We start from the raw sequence: 20,872 nt of genomic DNA on the forward strand, positions 1-20,872 counted from the left end.
AACAAGTCGGCCTTTTTAAATGCAAATAACCATCCATAGCTCTATGAATATTAGTCAGATTTGCACCAAACTTGGTACATGATTGTGCTGCAATACATTCTTAAAGTGTACCAAAGCTCAAGACAATTGAGCTACACATTTGTATTTTATAATGGTTTTTGTAAAGTGTGTGAAAAGAATAATCTAAGCTCCCCGAGTCCCCTGAACAAAGAAAAAAAAACTGAAGAAATCAAGCCAAATTTTGAAGGCTTATATTTCACGACTGCATTAAGCAATCTTGCTAAAACTTGGTATGTGGGGTCCTGTAGGTGGAGGGCATTTGCAGTATAAAAATGATTCTGAAGGGAACACAGAGCTACATATGCGTGAAAATCGCATTTTGTTTCTTCCTGTAAATATACTCATGGTGTGGTGTGCTGGCTTTCTTGGCCGCACAACATACTACTGTGTGTCTTGATGTAGCCTTACTTCTACAATGAGTATGTATGTACATAATTATTCAAATTTTGCGAGGTATACACATAGTTATGACAGCAACTACTGCGAGGAGAAAGTTTATGTTGTGTGAAATTGGATGGGACTTTTACGAATATGTACACAACTAACAACACACAGCTAGTACATACATGCATGCATACATACATGTGTAGGCACACATGTACATCCGCACGAGCACACACATGTACGCGTGCTTGCACACATGCGCACACGCACAAACATACTTGGGGTAGGTGATGGACTACTAGTGATAATCATGGATGTGACAGATGCTGTGTCTGTTGATACTGTAAAAATAAATAATATATATTAAAATCTGTTATTACAAATTATGCTCACAATAATTTTAAAACAACCAAACACAGTTAAAATTAGGTCACTCCAACTAGTACATAATGTTTTTTACACTACCAGTTTAGAATGTGGCCATGCAGTAATTCTACAACATACGATGACTACTTAATTATACCATCTGACTGTATTATTAAAGTATATTGATCAACTTAGGTAGAATATTAATTCTTAATATACCGTACTATTGTACTGCTCTATGATAACACCAGATCACTTTGAAGTATCCACCAGAACAGTAATTACACATGACCGCAAATTATGTGCAACGGATCCGTTTATCCCTGTTCCTGTTTAATTAGGGATCTTAGAATAAGTGCATTACCTGCTAGAAGACACAATAAAAGCCACAGAGTGCCTAAACATTAACACTAGAAGTGTTTATAGGGCAAATGCACCATATGACAGCTACAGCAGTGAATCGGTTTTTAAGTACTACAATTTTTTTCCACCATTGGAACTGCAATTGTGCAAAATAGCCAAAATTGCCTTTTCCATTTGAGCCCTAAAAATTGGATTAATTGATTTTCATTTCACGGGCATAGATATATCTCAAGAATCCTTATAATAGCAAATGTATAACTCAAATACAGTGCATGTTAAGGACACAAATTAAAGTACAAAGTCTGGTGGTGAATCCATTGAATGTTCACAGAGGAGTTGTGGATAATTATAAACTAATTTTTGTCAACTCTACAGGATAAACTATTATGAGAACAACTTAAAAATCAATCTGTGGATGGATTTAGTGCAAATGTTAAAAGAAGGTGAAGAAATATCTACAAAGCTACACAAAATCAAATCAACTGTAACAATCGCAATGTCAAAATTCTCTAATGGGACAGTCACACAGAATAGTGCAGAAAAACATCAAAGGAGGTTGCCAGGTTCAAGTTAGGGTCCTGCATACTTGAACCCCCTCAACGTTAGCCACTTTAAACTCTTATAAATGTTAGCTTTGTTTGAAAGTTCATAACTTGTATAATCTTTATATAGCCACAAGCAAAAATTAAAACATACCAAACAATATAGATACAACTGGAATATTGCATCTTCATAGTGGTTTATTGAGAAAAAGAAGATGGATAAAAACAAAACTGCTATAGGCTGGCTTTTGACTTGCAATTACAAAGGGTGATATTCATGCCAAAACAGCCAAGCTGTGTGAGAAACAGTGTGGCCTTCAAAATTAAAAGGAGGTAGCTAAGACATTGCTGCAATAATGTTACAGTGTAATGTCAATTGCTTTTTTTAATGATGACAACCACAAGGTATGAACCAAATAGCAACATACATAAGTGTTACTCAGAATTTACTACTCTTTACATACCAATTACATGTGATGTAACTATGTCACTTGTTGATGGAGTAGGATCAACAGCCATACTTGATGTGGCTATGTCACTTGTAGATGGAATGGGATCAACAGCCATACTTGATGTGGCTATGTCATTTTTTGACGGAATGGGATCAACAGCCATACTTGATGTGGCTATGTCACTTGTAGATGGAATGGGATCAACAGCCATACTTGATGTGGCTATGTCACCTGTTGATGGAATGGGATCAACAGCCATACTTGATGTGGCTATGTCACTTGTAGATGGAATGGGATCAACAGCCATACTTGATGTGGCTATGTCACTTATTGATGGAATGGGATCAACAGCCATACTTGATGTGGCTATGTCACTTTTTGATGGAATGGGGTCAACAGCCATACTTGATGTGGCTATGTCACTTTTTGATGGAATGGGATCAACAGCCATACTTGATGTGGCTATGTCACTTTTTGATGGAATGGGATCAACAGCCATACTTGATGTGGTTATGTCACTTGTTGATGGAATGGGATCAACAGCCATACTTGATGTGGCTATGTCACTTTTTGACGGAATGGGATCAACAGCCATACTTGATATGGCTATGTCACTTGTTGATGGAATGGGATCAACAGCCATACTTGATGTGGCTATGTCACTTGTAGATGGAATGGGATCAACAGCCATACTTGATGTGGCTATGTCACTTGTTGATGGAATGGGATCAACAGCCATACTTGATGTGGCTATGTCACTTTTTGACGGAATGGGATCAACAGCCATACTTGATATGGCTATGTCACTTGTTGATGGAATGGGATCAACAGCCATACTTGATGTGGTTATGTCACTTGTAGATGGAATGGGATCAACAGCCATACTTGATGTGGCTATGTCACTTGTTGATGGAATGGGATCAACAGCCATACTTGATGTGGCTATGTCACGTGTTGATGGAATGGGATCAACAGCCATACTTGATGTGGCTATGTCACTTGTTGATGGAATGGGATCAACAGCCATACTTGATGTGGCTATGTCACTTGTTGATGGAATGGGATCAACGGCCATACTTGATGTGGCTATGTCACTTGTTGATGGAATTGGATCAACAGCCATACTTGATGTGGCTATGTCACTTTTTGACGGAATGGAAACAACAGCCATACTTGATGTGGCTATGTCACTTGTAGATGGAATGGGATCAACAGCCATACTTGATGTGGCTATGTCACTTGTTGATGGAATGGGATCAACGGCCATACTTGATGTGGCTATGTCACTTGTTGATGGAATGGGATCAACAGCCATACTTGATGTGGCTATGTCACTTGTTGATGGAGTGGGATCAACAGCCATACTTGATGTGGCTATGTCACTTGTTGATGGAGTGGGATCAACAGCCATACTTGATGTGGCTATGTCACTTGTTGATGGAATGGGACCAACAGCCATACTTGATATGACTACGTCACTCGTTGATGGAGTGGGATCAACAGCCATACTTGATGTAGCTACATAGTAAATGAAATAGAACAAATTTAGAAGCCCTATATTAAATATATACGTTACAGTATATATAGCTGGTCTACGTAGTTAGTTGTGGGTTTGTTTCTTGTTGTCATTTCATTAACATGTATACATGTGCTCCCTCATGCTGTGCAGGCACACACACATTTTTCATTTAGTACAGCTACTGTAAGGTCCTCATAAATCTTTTTAATAAACTTTGTGAAGGTATTGACCACATTTAGGATCAGTGTGTGTTGGGCTAAGGCTTTGGTTCTAAATTATTATTACACTGGAATGATGGCATTCCAATGTATTAGAACAAATAACACAACCCAGTGCAATTTTGGCAATTTTTATCACTGTTACATGCATTAGAATAGGAGTGGTGGATGGAGTAGCAAGAAACAAGTGAAGCAAAGGTGGTAGTCCAGTTTAAAACTTGAGGCAACTATAGAACTAAATTTGTATTAGTAGCAGTCCCACCTAGGATGATGGCCAGATTGAACAATCTAGATCACACTGGGGGCCTGAACAATCTGGGTCAATAAAAGTCACGGAATGAGCTAAAACTTTAATTTCAGGTACATTTCTGTATTATAATTGCAAGAACCAAAGTCAAAATGTATAGATTTGGCTATGTATTAACTAAATAGTAATGCAGGTAAACTCCATTCATTAGTACACAGTGTAGCGAACTATGAAGTTGTAAATATGGATTTTTATGTGCTTTATCAGTGATACAATGTATAATACAATGTATATTTGGTGGAGGGGAGCGATTCTTAGCAGGTGACCTTTTTTTTGCTCAACACTGTGCACAACCAAATCAAGAGCCTATCTAAAATTATCTTACTATATACACCTATGGCACAAGGCACTCCATCAACAGAACATTGTTAACTTCTCCTGTTTGGTCTTGTGGTGAGTGGCTGCTGGAACTATTAATGAAGTGGCTGTATTAGCAAAACTTAAAGAAATTGAAATAATATGGAAGATAACAAGGTGGTCTTATTAGCAAGGTGATTGCTAAGTGAAGTTTCACTTTATAATCATTAACACTTCAAGTAACTTGTACCACAAGGTCTATGAAGTAGAGTTTATAATATGATTGAATCACACCAACGTTCTCCTTTTTACACCAACAAGAGGATATTCAATCACTTTTTTGATAGTGTAGTTTTCATAGCAAATTTGGATCAAAGCACGCTGAAACTTTGCAAGTACACAACTAGTACATACCTGTAATGGGTGATGGAGCACCGCTAACAATTGTGGATTTAACAATTGCACTGGATTTCATCACTGTTAAACACACAAAAAATTATAATACAATATTATTTCATACTTCAAATATTATGTGCATAGAAAGCAAAGGTGTACCACATACCTGGAAAATTGTGTGGTATGTATATTTCACGGTTATGTACTTTGTCAGGATTTTAGTGTTTTAAATTTCAAAGATGCCAGGTAATCGTGTTTTAAATACAGATCACTGTTGCTCAATTTGAAGATTTTTGTTCTCAACCACACACCTACGAAGAGTCTGGATTGATTTTTACTTCAAACATCTAAAGCGTGTCTGAACCAAGTAGTACAGTAGTGGCATTCTCTGTGTGAGACATAGTCTAGTCTTGGAGTAGGCCAGCTTGTTCGTGAGCCATGCCCACTATAATTTCTGGAATGTATGGTATTGTTTGTAAGCATATATATATATATATATATATATATATATATATATATATATATGTGGAGTCATATGCCTAAAAACAGTAGCATCACACACCAGGAGCCACACTAATTTATCAGCAAGGTGAGTTGAAGTTTGTAGGACACACATAAATTTTCATGTGATAAAAAATTTCACGGTAGCTTTACTAACTGCGAAAATCTGAAAATTATGTACTGTGAAAAATTCCAGGTATACTTCTGTATGTACAGAGAAAAGTGTACCACTGATACTGCTGTACATTAACGCAGCTCCTACGTACCAATTATAATTGATGATGTGGCCATGTTCCTTGTAGATTCAGCAACCTTACTTGTTGGAATGGCTAGAGAATAATATAACAAGATGACAATTCTGATCAGACAATCTTGCTATATTAATAAACATAAAGATACAAAATGACATTGAAGTGGTAGGCCGGCTACCTGAAAATTAATGGAGGAAAAGTTAACCAAAGGTGGTAGGTTCAGTTTAAGGCCTGGCTTGACATGTAGCCAGCCATTAATTAATTAAAATTTGACCAATTTTACATAGAGTCTGTCTATGTGCATTACACTTGCTTGTATATGTTCAGTCAGCCTCACGTAAGTCTAAGCTAACTAAGAGCAAAGATCCATCATCCATGATATACAACATTATGCAATGTTATGTACTATATAAAAAAGCTTGGTACTTTAACAGAATAGAATGTTTAATGAAAACACTCCTACTATGATACCTGTTGGCTATTCCAAATGATTTCATAAGTGATTCTACTTATTGGCTTGGTTTTATGGATGCCTAGATGTACCTCATGGCTATGCCACGATTTATGTGACATATAATTCATATACGTATTTTATCCCTTGTGCATGAACATGGGTGGTAACAGTTACTAACTATAGTTAGCCAGCCCGTATTAGCAGTTCCAGCTAAGCCAGTGTCATCTCAAGGCAGCAGATTGTCACTAATGCATTGTAGCTATAGGGACTTCAGAATTACATCGATATGAATGATTCTGTAGTGTGGCACATGACCCTAGTATACAGCCTAATAAATTTGCATGCAAAATGGTGCACTGTCATCTGTTAACTGTAGAATATAGTATATTGTCAGCATACAAGTACTTAGACTCTATTTAGGTTGTTATGGATGGGTAATAAATCTCATATACACCACCTTGTTTTCTAATATACTCCATGCCTTCAGGCACAATATAACATATGCTCAAAATCTAGGTTTATCCAATTGCTATGCATTGTTCACTTGCAGTGATTTAACAAGCGCTATGCATTGTTCACGTGCAGTAAACGCTATTATTTTTGTCACGTGAGGACGCATAGTTGCCATGATGCTAGTATTATTGCAAGAAAACCAGCCGCTTTTGCCGAGCCTACAGCAGAAACAGCCATGGATGAGGTAAGTAATCTGAGTGTAATGTGAAATAGAGTCTAAAGCAGTAGTTATAAGGGCACAATGTGGAGTCTATAAAATTTATAAACCCTCAGGCCCTTAGTAGCGCCCTCGCTTTGCTTGTGCACTACAGCCCGGGCCTTCAGGTTTATAAATTTCATAGACTCCACATTGTGCCCGTATAACTATTATATAACATACCTGAAGTGGGTAACTGGCTACTGCTAATCATGGGTGTAGTTGAACTGGGTGATGTCATTACTGTTGATAAGAATATTGACATTACTGCATATCTTATTTGAACCACAGCTCTCAAGTCATGTTTTTGAGAAATACGTACCATTAAAGTACACCTCATTGGCACACACAGACATACATACATATATTTGCTATATACTCCATATGGAGGTTTTTCTGTACAGTAAAATATATGATGCAATACAATAATTAATGCAATGAGTAATGTTGCAGCTAGATTTTTTTTATTGCTTAACATCGTCTAGGCCTATAAAAAGTATGTCTGTTCAACTCCCACAGGAACTAAAAGGGATGCAACACAAACACATATTTCTGTCAGCACTACTGCAAAAGTGTCAATTTGTGTACAACAGCTTTGTGCGCAGGATTTCTGGAGCAATTATTGTCTGTGATTTTCACAATGTGCTTCTTACAGTTGTGTGAGTCAATTGATTTCAGAGCAGTTTCACATATTCTGAATATGTAACATGACATAACATGTAGACAATATCAAAAATGAAGTGAAATGCTTATTTTAATAACCAAGGCACATAATGACTCATGTGATCTACGTATATAGAATTGTAATCTAACGTGTCTGGTGCCATTTTTTTCCTTTGGTAGAACATACATGCAATTATTAACGATAAATTAACCAAAAATTGTAAATAAGAAATTTCTTTATATTTGCTATCTTCCTACATACCAGCCATAGTGGATGATGATGATGATGTGGCCATACCTATACTGGGATCAGTGTCCAAATTCATTGAAATAGCTAGCAAATAAAATGCAGCAAATTATCATGTAACACTCTTTATCACTATAGCAAATGTTAATAATACATATAGTAGTCACTTGACATTAGCCTTATCAAACTTTATTATTGTATCATACAGTACGGTAGGAATGTATATTAGGAATCATGGAGGTTTGGGCTTTCTGCTGAAAAATATAACTCAGAAACCAGCCTCACTTTTCTCTTGCAACAGCTGGCAGCATTGGTTAGGCATGACCAAGCCCAAAAATTCCTTCAGACCGACCCCAAATCCTTCCAACGATTTCTTTTAATTTAGTTGAATTTTCTACTATATAACTGATTGCCACCTAGTCTTGCAAAGCCAGACTGTATTTTTTCTCTTTTTTTGTGGGAGCAGGATCCCATCCTCACAAAAGAAAAAAATGTGGTCTGGCTATGTGAGACTACTGCATGCCCGCCTGCCTCCAGCCAAGCATACTCAACAATGGTTAAGGTTACGGGCTTGATTTTTTCACTGTTCGACATTGCTTCGTCCTGAGACATGCCTTTTCACCAACCACAGTATGTACAATACACGCATCATGGATTTACCTTTGTCCCCCAGTTCTTTTTGCTGGCAACAGAAGGTGTCAATTTGTGAGAACATGATATATGGCTTTCCCATGGCTGTATCGCTAAACACCTGTATTTTCCATAGCAAGTGAATTGATTGCAGAGACACTTCTAGTACTGTCCTTCATTTGAACGCTGCGTAACGGGTGGAACATGGCTGAAAATGAAAAGGTTTGGCAAAAGACAATTCACTTCCAAATTCACCAAACCTTCCTGCTATATGGTAGGGATGCATGATGTTAAACTTAGTATCTGGATATTTGAATGTCTTAACAAATGAATACCAAACTAATTGATAACATTTATATTAATGCAATAGTGCTAGAATTCAGCAAAATTTTTCCACCCACTTTCCACTTTGTCCCTGAAATATATGCATTAATAGTAGCTGTCTTTATAATCAGTTTTACATAACAGAACAAGCCATCTAGTAGAAATATAGCTTGTAACCAAAGCCACCATCACTGTACACAGCTGTAATTTACTAGTAAACGAATATTCGAATGGTAAATTTAGTATCTGGATGCCAAATTTCTAATGAAAGTCCAAACGAATCAAATATTTGTTGCAGCCCTATGTGGATATTTTACAAATTGGAAACAACAGTACATCACTCATGGCCGTACAGTGGAAATCAGTAAGTCAAAGTCCAAGCTAAATGTTTTGGCATACAATTTGCTACTTATCAAACCTCTGCACAATTGTGATCACAAATACACAACTAGCACATACGTACCTGAAGTGGGTGATGGGTTATTGGTAATACTTGTGGATGTGGCAGATGGGGTGGACGTCATTGCTGTTGATGACACATACATGTATTATTATTTAATAATTCTACAGCACCTTGACACTACAAATTGTATTAATAATAATAAGGATATCCTCAAGTGGGCAAACATGATTTGTGATAATATCCTACATTACACAGGGGATATACACAGACGGACATAAATGGACAAAGAGAATTGACAGTTGAGATTATAATTTGGCAGTTTGGTTATTTCGCCAAACTAAATTTTATGTCAATCTCACTGAGATATGTCACAGTTATTTAATTATTCAACTGACCCAAAGCTTTATCACCAGTCCTACATTTTATAATATTTTCTTGTTCTCAAGTAACTATAGGCTTACAAAGAATATAGTCTCAAAGATAATGTAGTGCAGTAATCAAAATAAGAACAAGTAGTAGGTAGCCAAAATCTTGTAAATTGCTACTGTGATAATTCTACCAACTTAAAGCAACTGTTTTTTGGTTACACACTTGTAAGATAATCTTAAATCAATTCAGTGTGCATGTAAAATAATGTGAACCATTGACTGAAATTTTCATATTCCTTGAACTTCATTTTACAACTTTGTTTGTCTAGAGAGAAAAACCAATGGGCTGTTAAAGTTTCCCTTATCTGGTAAGAGCTTTCGGAGTTACAGTGATAGACAACATGAAGAACAAAACAGTCAATTTGTACAGTGCCTATAAGGAAACATTACAGGTGCTTGTTTAATTGATCATAAGTCTGGAGTGTAATGGACCGATCTTTTACACCATTAACAAATATTAAGGTAGAAAGTGATGCAAATAGGCATGAGAAAAATATGTCTGCTTGACCCATTAATGTAGCCGAGGAGTTTCTCAAGTTACCCTAACTGCCCTAAATTGCTGTATAGAGGTAGCTACAAATAAAATACTACCAGCGGTTTGCTGCATGATATCGAGTGTAGTAACTCTTGCTAATATTAACTTATCAAATTTTGCAAGTAGCTATAGCTGTGCACAAAATTAATCGTAGCTATAAGCAGGCCGACTCAACTCACCGATTAACTTAACAGGAGTCCGTGGTTTGGCATTCTTGCCTCCGTCTTTTACACAACGGAATACACTCTGGTTTAAGTCAACAGAAAATTCTGGAATGACTAAAGTAGAGCCTCTCTTCTTTGCTTGTGAATCTCTTTTAGGGCGTGTGAAGTAGACCCCATTGGTGTTTTTGGCCTCTTTTGCCTCGGTCGTTTGAGGAACTTTATTTCCATTTCTGAAGCGCCATACAAGTAGTTCAGAGTCATCATCACATTTACAATTGATTTCTATCCTTTCTCCCACCACAATATCGCTAGTTTTATCAACTACAAGGTTGCAGCTGTTGCCGCCCCCTTCTGCACTAGGAATTGCTAATAAAAATTGGAAGATCGTCAAAACAAGTTACTTGACATCAATAGCTACATAGCTATCAAACTTACCCATAAAGTACAGACAGACTACGAGCAGGCAAAGCTTGAAGAAACTGGCGCGCACAGCCATCTTTCAACAAGCACTCTATGTTAACGCCCTCTTTAATATTTCGCGCTGCAGGGGAGCAGCGACAGTGTACCGACTTCCTGCCGTTACGTAATCTATACAAACACATTGTTTAGGGAAATTATTTATTATTGCTTTACAATCATCATGACGAAGAAATCAATATACGGCATACCGATGACCAACATGTATACAGGTGCATAGGTTTAATAGCTGTAGCCTGTAGCTAAATAAATCGTAACTATATATTCCATGGTAGACAACATGGTTAATGATCTAACAATAGTGGTTAATGATCTAAACACTTGTGTACTGTGGTTAGATGTGATGCAGCTGTCACTGCAAAGTATGCAGCTTTTAGTGAGATTTGATCTACTCAGTGAATGGAGTGTTTTCAGAACAAGATTTATACAGTAATAGCTATCTATGGTTGAAAGTGGAAATCATCCATACATAATACAGTGTGATGGGTGCATGTTTTCCATTTTCAACCACAGAGCATTGCTATGTATTCACTTTATGTACACTTTTGGTCTACATGACCTCAGCCCCTTGGGCTACAAGTTTACATGACAAGTGCAAAATAACCAACATCAAAAGAACCACTAACAAACAAAGAGCCAACTAAACAATGCCAGTCAGCATTATTATTCCCACTATAGGTTAGCAACATATAATGGTGATAGTGTTCAACTGCCACATACAGTAAAAGTATATATGATTGGTATAGCTAGCTAATTGCCACTCCTATTGCTACATACATATACTATTATTTTTGATCTAACTATTGTTTTGACCAAAAGAATTTAGTAACCATCAGTCAATCATGTATAGACTCACTGCATATACTCATTACTTTATAACTGAATTGACAAAGATGGATGATCTCTTCCTACGCTAACATGCATGTATGGGTCATGTCAAGCTCCCCAATGTAATGTGTTTGTGGGTTCAGCATTCTATTTTACATGCTTTTAAAGGTACAGATCTCCTGCATGTGTGACATATTTTGTAACCGTTACTTTTTTGTTGATTGCATGTTTTAGATCTCTTGCCACCACAGGCAGTGAACTTTATATGAACTGTGTGTGTACGCATGCAATAAATTTTAATTTATAAATTGTAGCGCAAGGATATTAATTTGCACATAAAATATGTTATTAACCAATAATTAAACAACAATATAACAATGAGTTTCTGATCCATGCATGGTAATCATAGTATAAAAGTACTTTGTGTAGCCAGAATTGTATACTACACAAGTTATTGTGACATCACCACAGTACAAAAATAAAAAAAATGCAAATTTGAAGGACCACAAAATTTACAAAGTAAAGTTAGAGTACATATCATATCTTTGAATTGCTTCAAGCAGGGCTTTGTGAAGGTATTCATACTGCTCCTAAAAGAGAAAAAATAATAGTATTGACTCCACACAAAAACATCTACATCTGTGCAACCTCCTGTACTACTTCCACTTACAAAGTGACCCTACAGTAGAACCTAGCTGGTTTAAGACACTGTAAGTACTGCGGCTTGCAAAATGGCACTTGTCAAGTTAAACTGATGCCTAACAGCGAAAAGTTTGAGTTACATTTGCTTGAAGACATCAGTTAGACAGCTACATTGTTAGAAGAAAATTCCACTATGCAAAGTTTGAAAAAATGTAGCAACTTAGTCAGATGAGTTTCAGACTGCACTGAAGCCACTTTTGTACTTGATTTTATGCCTAACAAATACTGCCAAGGCATTGCAAAGTGTTAGGATGGCTTTTGCTCATATTTCTTAATGGGAAAGTGCAAACATTATAATCCCTACTATACAGCATTAACAAACTGGACATTCTATTAGCATCTACAACAAAGTAATCATGAATTTGACTCAAACTCCCTCATAAATTAAGCATACTTTCTTATCAACTTTTCTTTGAGACATATTGATAAGTAGTCTTTATACTAGTAACAAATCTAATTTTAGTTTGATAATTGGTTGTAGTGGACTCCCAGCATGCAAAATGTATTCATGTATGACGATTAGTATGTGGTCTGTAGTAAATTCCTGGAATTCACTACTATACTTAAATCTGGTCACACACAGGTTCAATACTTTTATCATGTTACAATACTAACCAATGTCTCGACTATTCCTGCACGTTGTGTACGCATTTTCTTCACAGTCTGGAATATGTCAGCCTTTTGTTCAGCTTTAAACTGGTTCAAACAGTACATCAAAGCACAGAAGGCCCCACTGCGGCCAACTCCATTGCTACAGAATATGATAATAAGTACATACAGTATTGTTCCTAAATAATGAAATCCATCTACATCATATACACTGGCTGTTGTAAGTGTTTATTAATTGTATTTCATGAGATTCGCTGCATGCAACACTGGTATTCCTCTTTCTACACGTCAAAATACACTTAATTAGTAACTCAATACAAAAATTTAATTGAAAAAATTAGTCCCATATTCAATCATGCATGCACACAATTTTTGTTGCATGTAACTAGTAGCAGAAAATGCAAGACTTTGTCACAGCAGAACAAATTGTTTTGATACTATAAATTTCTTGCAAGGAACAACCAGAGTGTTTTCCAAGGTGGATTTTTGGTGTATTATATATTAGGATTTTTGAAATTTGAAAAATGGGTGGTCCCTATTATTAACCCACTATCATGGCTCATGCATCACAGCAGAACACCTCCGTGGGGTAGACAATAGTGAGGCAGACAAGGAATTTAGGGCAATACAATCAACAGCATTAGCAGAGTGGTAACTACACCAGTGAATATTTCAACAGATACTGGTGACTCTTGGTAACAGCAACATAGATCTGTGGCACCCCACCTCAGTGCTCAACTGAAACAGTTTATGAGCAGGAGACCAGATCCTGACACAGTGAGGGCAGCTCCCCTGGAGCAGGTGGAAGGGATACACTTCCCACCTTTCTGCCTAATTGGCAGATGTGTCAAGAAGGTCAGGGTGGACAGGGCTTTTCTGATTCTAGTAGGGAGATCATAGCCATGCTATCCAGCATTACTGGAACTGTCAGTAAACTTTGCAGGAAATTCCAATGCTCCTGACAGAACCATTTGCCAAGACACACCTTCTGATGGCAATGGAACAGCTCCAACTAGCTGCTTGTAAACTATCAGGCATTGAACGAGGCTTCCCAACTTTTGGTAGTTGGGATGGAGTAGACACACAAACATACGAGAGTGCCACAAAGGTAAAACAATCCCATTTCATGTGCTATCCAGCCGTCTTAGAATTAACAAGTAAGAACTAAGATATTGGACAACCAATACAATCTGATCTGCCATCTCAATGACCCATGACCATGAAATTCTATCGACACCTGCTTGCTACCTTCAAAGCTATAGGTGCTGACAACACACACCCACCACAACCCTGGGATGTTGGTTTAGATATCAGCATTTTCAGTCTGTATATTATTGGCATTTGTGCCATTCACTGTCTTTGTATGTACCATTTGCATCATTGGCTATTTAGACCATTGGACACTTTGTACCAGTTACATTATTACCATTGAATTTTGTGTCATTTACATTATAGATCTTTTTTGTACGTTATTGACAATTGCGCCATTTGTACTATTAGTCTTCATATGTATGTACCATTTACACTAATGACCATTGGCCTTTGTGGCATTTATACAAGTGAAATTGGTGGCCTGATACAAGTATTTGTTGGACTAAGTAATCACCTAGCTGTCACTGTTCATGCAACGTGTCAGCATGTATGAATTAACCTCTACCAGTGTTACATGTAGTGAATCTTACCATATAGAGCAGGAAATTTTGGCAAATATGGCAAGTGCATAGTCTTTTGCCAAACTAAAATCTTCCATTAATATTTTGTCTAAAACTATGGCCATCATTATTAAATTCCTTGTTTCCCGTCACTATCCACATCAATTTTAGGTAGCTGCACCAAATTTTAATATTATAGATCACATGAATGCACTATTTCACGATAGGAGGGGGCACAGCGTGACCAATTTTAAGGTAAAAGCATTAGTTGTGCATATAAACATAACAGAAGGGTGAAAGTCCTACCACTCTTGTTCAACAGGGTGCATGGATATACAGTCCTGGCAGCCTTCAAGATCGAGATACTCTAATATAGAGCAGTCAGAGACTGAAATAACAAGAGTCAAGTGTATAATTAAAAATCAATAATAACCTCCTGCCCACATCTCCCATGTTGTTCACTCTGTAGGCTCACTATGGTGGCAGCAAAATCATAAAGCGGGTGTTGAGTGCATGAGTGATGGAAAATAGGACTCTCTTTTTTCTGTTTAGTTTTTTGTATTGAACTAATATTTTCATGTGTAGAAGAGAGGTATTTGCTCATCTTACTCATAATTTGTGACTGTCTCTGGGAAAACCGGTCTTATCACCCATTTAAAAGTATCGAGAAATGTCGGTTTTAAATATTCAGTGTGTTGTAGCTGGCCAATGGTGGTAGCTACGCATACCAAATTTTCACACGTTTCATACCAATTTCTTACCTTCCTGATCATCCACTGAAGAAGTAGTCAACAGCTAAGTTTCCCGCCATTTTAGATAGTTTTTAAACCAAGGTTGTCTGTATCAGGCGAGTTCCAGAAGGGTGGGAGGTGGGGGCTCTGGAAGGCGGGCAAGATGATGTTCAAAAATTGTAAAGAAACGTGCTGGGATGAATTAGGCCAAGTTATAGGCCATTCAGGGCTCAGAACTGGCTAAAATGAAAGGAAATTTACAGCACAGGTCATTGTCCAACACCACGGAGCTGTACAGCCACACACAGCCATCTCCTGGTTGGCCAGGGCTCCATTAATACCCCAGACTACTCGTACGGCTCGCCACTGTGCTCTAAAAAAGAGCCAGCAAAAGCAGACCACTTTACTCTGGTTGACTGTGGCAGTGAAACTTGATAGTGCATTCATTAAGCTCTGTGTTTGTGTGAAAAAATCAAACTACCTGTCTTGGGTGATAAGAACGGTTTTCGTAGATCCAGTCACATTTGTTATTTAACTTCAGGCCAATCAAATCAATTAAACCCTCGGTTATCTGACCTTCACTGCAACCTCACATTCACATCACAGACTGTTCACAGTGACGTCACATGCTAATCACCTCTGACCCTTGTTTATCCGAAATTGGAAATGACTGTTCTATTAGACTATTTTGAGTATAGGTGTATGTTCTATTAGAGTGTTTCAACAGAGCTCTGTATATAAATGTATGGGCTTCAGTTATCTGAACAATCACTTACCTGAACATTTTTATCATTGCCTGAGAACAAAGGGGTTCAGATAACCAAGGGTTCACTGTACAAGGAAAAGTGGGGATTCTATTGAAACAAGAGGTCACCTACATGTGAAGCTCACTACTTAGTTGTCGTTTCCTTGTACTTGTGTATGCTGGTGAAGGAAGGGACTTACTAGAGTATAAAGTCTCTGGTAGGAGGGCATAGGCCCCCAGAAATTGTAGTCATTTTAGCTTTCACAATGCCTCAAAGTTCACTAGAATCAAAGTAAAGCGTTCTCAACTAAAACACTGACTTACGTATATAGCCATAGGTATTTAAAATAGGTTATCTGTAGCCATTAATTTATTTGGAAAGTTCTAAATTTGAATGGGATCATGACTGAGTTAGGGATTAAATGTCCACTAGTAAATCTGCACCTCTCTTGTTTCAATACTTTTATTTCTATGACCCACTACTTGAATTTATTTTCTTATACTTGTTTGCTTACTTTTTTGCAACATATGTAATTATATGACTGGTGAACCCATGCAAATGTATCAAAGAATAGGATGGCACCAGACATATCATAAAACAAGTTTGCATCTGGACACTTGCCCCAACTATTAAATAGTGAAAGTGAAGTAGCCATTCTGCCTCGTTTTCAACTATTTACTCAGCAATACAAATGAAGAACAGCACAAGAAATGCCTCTGCAATCAACCTAGTCACTACAGAAATTACAGATGGTTAAGAGTATAAATATGACAGTTAGCACAAGGAAGCCACTACATGCTACCCGCTAATCAACAGCTACATGGTAACAAAGAAAGAAATAGGACACAAAGGAGGACAGAGGTAAATCCATGATTCATCTATTGTAGCTGCTGTGGGAGGCAAAAAGGCACATCTTGGATGTTAGTAGTGAACAGTGAAGAAATCAAGCTTGCACGTGTTATGCATTGTCTGTCTAATGCATGGCTGAAGGCACTAGTTGGTCAGTCAGTTAGCTAATCCAGTTAAATTTTAAAAATTCCATAGATACTTGTTGGAAGCATTTGGGGATACGCTTTTGGGTGTGATTATGTATAAATAATACTACAAAGCTGTCATGAAGAAAGCTAGGGCTGTTTTTAGGGTGACAGGAAAGCCCAAAACTCCATGACCACTACTATGCATACAGTACTACTGTATGATTATAATGAAACAAGAGAGGTTGCCATATACTAGATTAATATCTATACTTTAGTCTATAGACATAGGGATTAAATGCTTACTAGTGCATCTGCAGGTATAGGCAACCTTCCTTGATTCTATGATTGTAACAGAACCTAATCTTCTTGTACTTGTTCGTAACCTACATGGTGAACCTGCCCGCTCATGCTTCATCAAAATGAATGAATGGGGTCAGGCATATCATAAAGCAGTGACCACAGGAAAGCCATTATGTGCTACAGCAAATTCACATCTTTTTTGTCAACAAAAAGAATGGGACAAAAAGGAGGACAAAGGTACGGCCATGATGTGTACATAATAGGTATTGCAGTATGCCAAAGGCACCCATTGGGCTAAAGTGATGTCTGGTAGCCTTAGCTGTTATAGACCAGAAACCAGCCTCACAATACTTTCATGGTGCTTTGGCAGTAACTGAGCTCAACAGTGCCTTCAGTGTGATCTCAAACACCTCACTACTAATTTTTAAACAAGGAACCTGGTTTACTGAAATTAGTTTGGCAAAAACCATGTGTCTGTGTGTCTGTCCAACACTCAAGTGAGCAAACAGACTTTGAGCTACAGAAACAAACCTTCCTTCAATGAATGAAGGCAGTTAATGTACAGTATTAAAGCCCAACTTTTTGCTTTTGTTGTGTTTACAGTGAGCGTGGCCGGTAACTGAAAGCAGTTGCAACAGTCCACTAGGGGCTAGCCTACATGCTGTAACAGGCATATAAAGACAGAAACAAGCTTTGTAAGCTACCAGGAATGGCATTATTTACTCAAGTTAAAAAGGGACATATCCCCTTTATACGTGAATGAAAATTAAGAGACTCTGTGCAGAGAATTTGCATATGGAAACACGATAGACAAACTATAAAACAGTTAAGGTTACGGTATAGTTTTAAAATGCGTGGGCGGAACAAATTACAAAACCTGCTTTAAACCAAGCAGGGATAAATAATTTCAGCAACTGTGTTGTGTTAGCAATACAACTAATTGTGCTTGTTTGTTTTTACTACAGAACAACGACTGTTCTTGGGTGTGTGGTCTACAATAGAGGGATGTTTTATAAAAACGCGCCGCCAAAAACCAGACTAACAGATTACTGAATCCTTATAATTTCAACACAAGTGGCTAAACAATTTAAATATCTAGGTCCTGTGGAAGCGATTTTTTAAGTTACTGGTTGTATAGACGTTTTATTGAACTTTTAGTAGTTTTTTCGAGTGAAACAAGCTCTTTGAAGGCATGTATCTGAGTCACTGGGAAGAAACACGCCAAAAACGCTTCCACAGGACCTAATAAATTTAATATACAATATCACTATGCCCCAGAAAAGCCAATAGAGCCTACAGCTTTTGCTGTATTTGGCGGCGGAAAAACATGGTAGTGACAGCTGGAGCTGAGCGGTGTACGGGCTGGCTTACTTGTGTTACTACAACAAATTGTAGTGTTCCACCTCCCTCAAACTACACTGTAGCTACATAAAAACATTAAATATGAAGGCTTCACCTTCATTTAAAACTTTTTACGCTGCTAGACTGGTTTTATGGGCTTCTCAAAAAGTATCGATAGGCATTCAAAATTTTGAACGATTGCCCGTGACTATACCGTAACCTTAAGAAGATACTTCTGTCCATAATTTGTTGTTTAAAGCGGATTGCTTGAATTATGTTTCCTTAGAGATGCATAGCAATGTAATTGATGAATTACAAAATAATTGGTGAATTACAAAGTACATTTAACTTTATTGTACTGCATCTAAGGATGGGTGATACTAGGATTTTTTTTGATTCAATCCGATATGTGACCCAGTCTGAGAAAACTAATCTTATCGCCCATGTCAGCAGATTTGATTTTTCACCCAGGACACAAAGCTACATGAATGAACTATCTAATTCCACAATCAAAACCAGCTATACTTGAGTGGTCTGGTTTTGCTGTTTGCTTTTCCCAAGCCCAGTGGCAATCCGTACATGCGGTGTGGGGCCTTAATGGAGTTCTGGTCAGCCTGGGGATGACTGTATGTGGCTGTACAGCTCTGTGGTGTTGAATAAGTTCCTCTGCTGTGAATTTCCTTTCCAATTTTGAGACCTCAATGGACCAAAACTTGGCCTAATTCATCCCTACGCCTTCCTTTTCAATTTTTGAACACCATCTTGCCCACCTTCCAGGCCCCCCACATCCCACACATTTTGCAGTTTGCCTGATACAGTCAACTTCGGTTTAAAAACTATCTAAAACGGCAGGAAACTTAGTTGTTGGCTACTTGCACACTGGATGCTGTGGAAGGTAAGGAATTGGTGTAAAATGTGTGAAAATTTGGTATATACACATAGCTTCAACCATTGGTGAGCTACAACACACTAAATACTTAAAACTGGTGTTTCTTGATACTTTTGAATAGGCGATAAGACCAGTTTTCCCAGACTGGGTCACATATTTGATATTTTCATGTAAAGATACGTATGATACCAATGTGGCTCAAAAGCTGCTGAAATGAAGGTATCTTGGTATACAACACAAGCTTTTTGCTAGTTAAAAGTATAAACAGTGCTTTAAATAGCTTGGTCAAGCATTAAAGTGCCATCTAAAGATGCTTCAAATAGCAGTCACTTCCCATATACAATGAAATTTTACTATCTGATCATGTGAGTTACCTGTATCAGTATTGACCCTATTAGTATCGAGTATCGATACTCATTGTGAATTGTATCATATTGGTGGTATCGATACTTTTGGTATTGTATCACCCACTTCTAATTGTTACAAAGCAACGCGAGTAACAAAGCTATAGCATGCTGTATGGTTAATTTAAAGAGTTGAATAATTTAAGGGATAGTATTTACTGGGCACCTGGTTTTAGAAGTAACACAGCATTAACTTGTTAAAGTTGTTATTCTGTGGAATTTTCTGCTACTTTTAAATTGAGATGTATAAGTGGCTCAATTCATGCTAAAGGCAAAATTTTTCGCTATTAGGAACATGAGCATTTGACTGCACTATTAGGACATTTAAACATTTTATTAAGCATATTGATGCTAAGGGGATGGACCAAGGGGGAAGGGAGGGTTAGTCTCTTAGCCCTCCCCTCTAAAATCCTGATGCTTGTTTGTTCACTTTTTGTAACACACATAATTTTTGAATGGTAAACCCATACATATTGTAATAAGGAAAAAATGTTGCCAGATGTAATTTCGCATCTGAAAGCACAACACAACTATCAATTACTAATAGTGCGTTTACACTAGTAGCTCCAGCTCGGTACGGTACAGCACAGTATGGTACGCTACGTTTTAAGTGCACATTTACATTGGTAAGGAAATAACCGTGCTGGGCAAGTTTATACATAAGCACGTGATGGCTAAAGTATCGTCCTACGAGATGCCCTCGCCGTTTTCAAGCTTGTTTCAAGCTGTTGCTGTCGTACAAGTTACCAGCAATCCGTTTGAAGGACAATATCAGCGGCTATCACTCTATGGACAGCTCATTCAAGTTGAACTTGGTAACTGGACTTTGTTTCATGTTTGGCCATGGTAGAAGCCATCGTATTTACGTGCAGCAGCCAAGGATATAGCAAGGTTTGTTTCAATTTGTCTACCGTGCCGTGCCGTACCGAGCCAGCATGGTTGAAGTAGCAGGGCCAGGTCAGCCCGGCACGTAACAGTTTGGCTCGGATCGATACCCATTTAC

General features: G+C 37.6%; 2 protein-coding genes across 3 annotated transcripts in view; both read right to left on the reverse strand.

Annotated features, from left to right (window-relative positions):
- Positions 1-10,787, reverse strand: part of LOC136255728 (receptor-type tyrosine-protein phosphatase S-like) — a 29,738-nt gene extending 18,951 nt beyond the window's left edge. The window contains exons 1-9 of one of the 2 annotated variants that reach the window (XM_066048562.1): positions 10,649-10,787; positions 10,229-10,579; positions 9,147-9,209; positions 7,745-7,816; positions 7,003-7,062; positions 5,672-5,734; positions 4,923-4,985; positions 2,180-3,685; positions 723-785 (exon numbers count right to left, since the gene is read on the reverse strand). In XM_066048562.1, the coding sequence (XP_065904634.1) occupies positions 723-785; positions 2,180-3,685; positions 4,923-4,985; positions 5,672-5,734; positions 7,003-7,062; positions 7,745-7,816; positions 9,147-9,209; positions 10,229-10,579; positions 10,649-10,709 (2,302 nt within the window). In that variant the 5' untranslated portion in view covers positions 10,710-10,787. The remainder of the gene's footprint in view (positions 1-722; positions 786-2,179; positions 3,686-4,922; positions 4,986-5,671; positions 5,735-7,002; positions 7,063-7,744; positions 7,817-9,146; positions 9,210-10,228; positions 10,580-10,648) is intronic. The other variant, XM_066048563.1, reaches the window with a different exon arrangement.
- Positions 10,788-11,854: 1,067 nt separating this feature from the next.
- LOC136255726 (receptor-type tyrosine-protein phosphatase delta-like) overlaps positions 11,855-20,872 on the reverse strand; it is a 75,439-nt gene continuing 66,421 nt past the window's right edge. Inside the window, exons 36-37 of the mRNA XM_066048561.1 lie at positions 12,836-12,971; positions 11,855-12,108 (exon numbers count right to left, since the gene is read on the reverse strand). Coding sequence (XP_065904633.1) covers positions 12,031-12,108; positions 12,836-12,971 — 214 coding nt within the window. The 3' untranslated portion in view covers positions 11,855-12,030. The remainder of the gene's footprint in view (positions 12,109-12,835; positions 12,972-20,872) is intronic.

The sequence above is a fragment of the Dysidea avara genome, chromosome 5 (assembly GCF_963678975.1).
Source record: "Dysidea avara chromosome 5, odDysAvar1.4, whole genome shotgun sequence".
Taxonomy (NCBI): Eukaryota; Metazoa; Porifera; class Demospongiae; order Dictyoceratida; family Dysideidae; genus Dysidea; species Dysidea avara.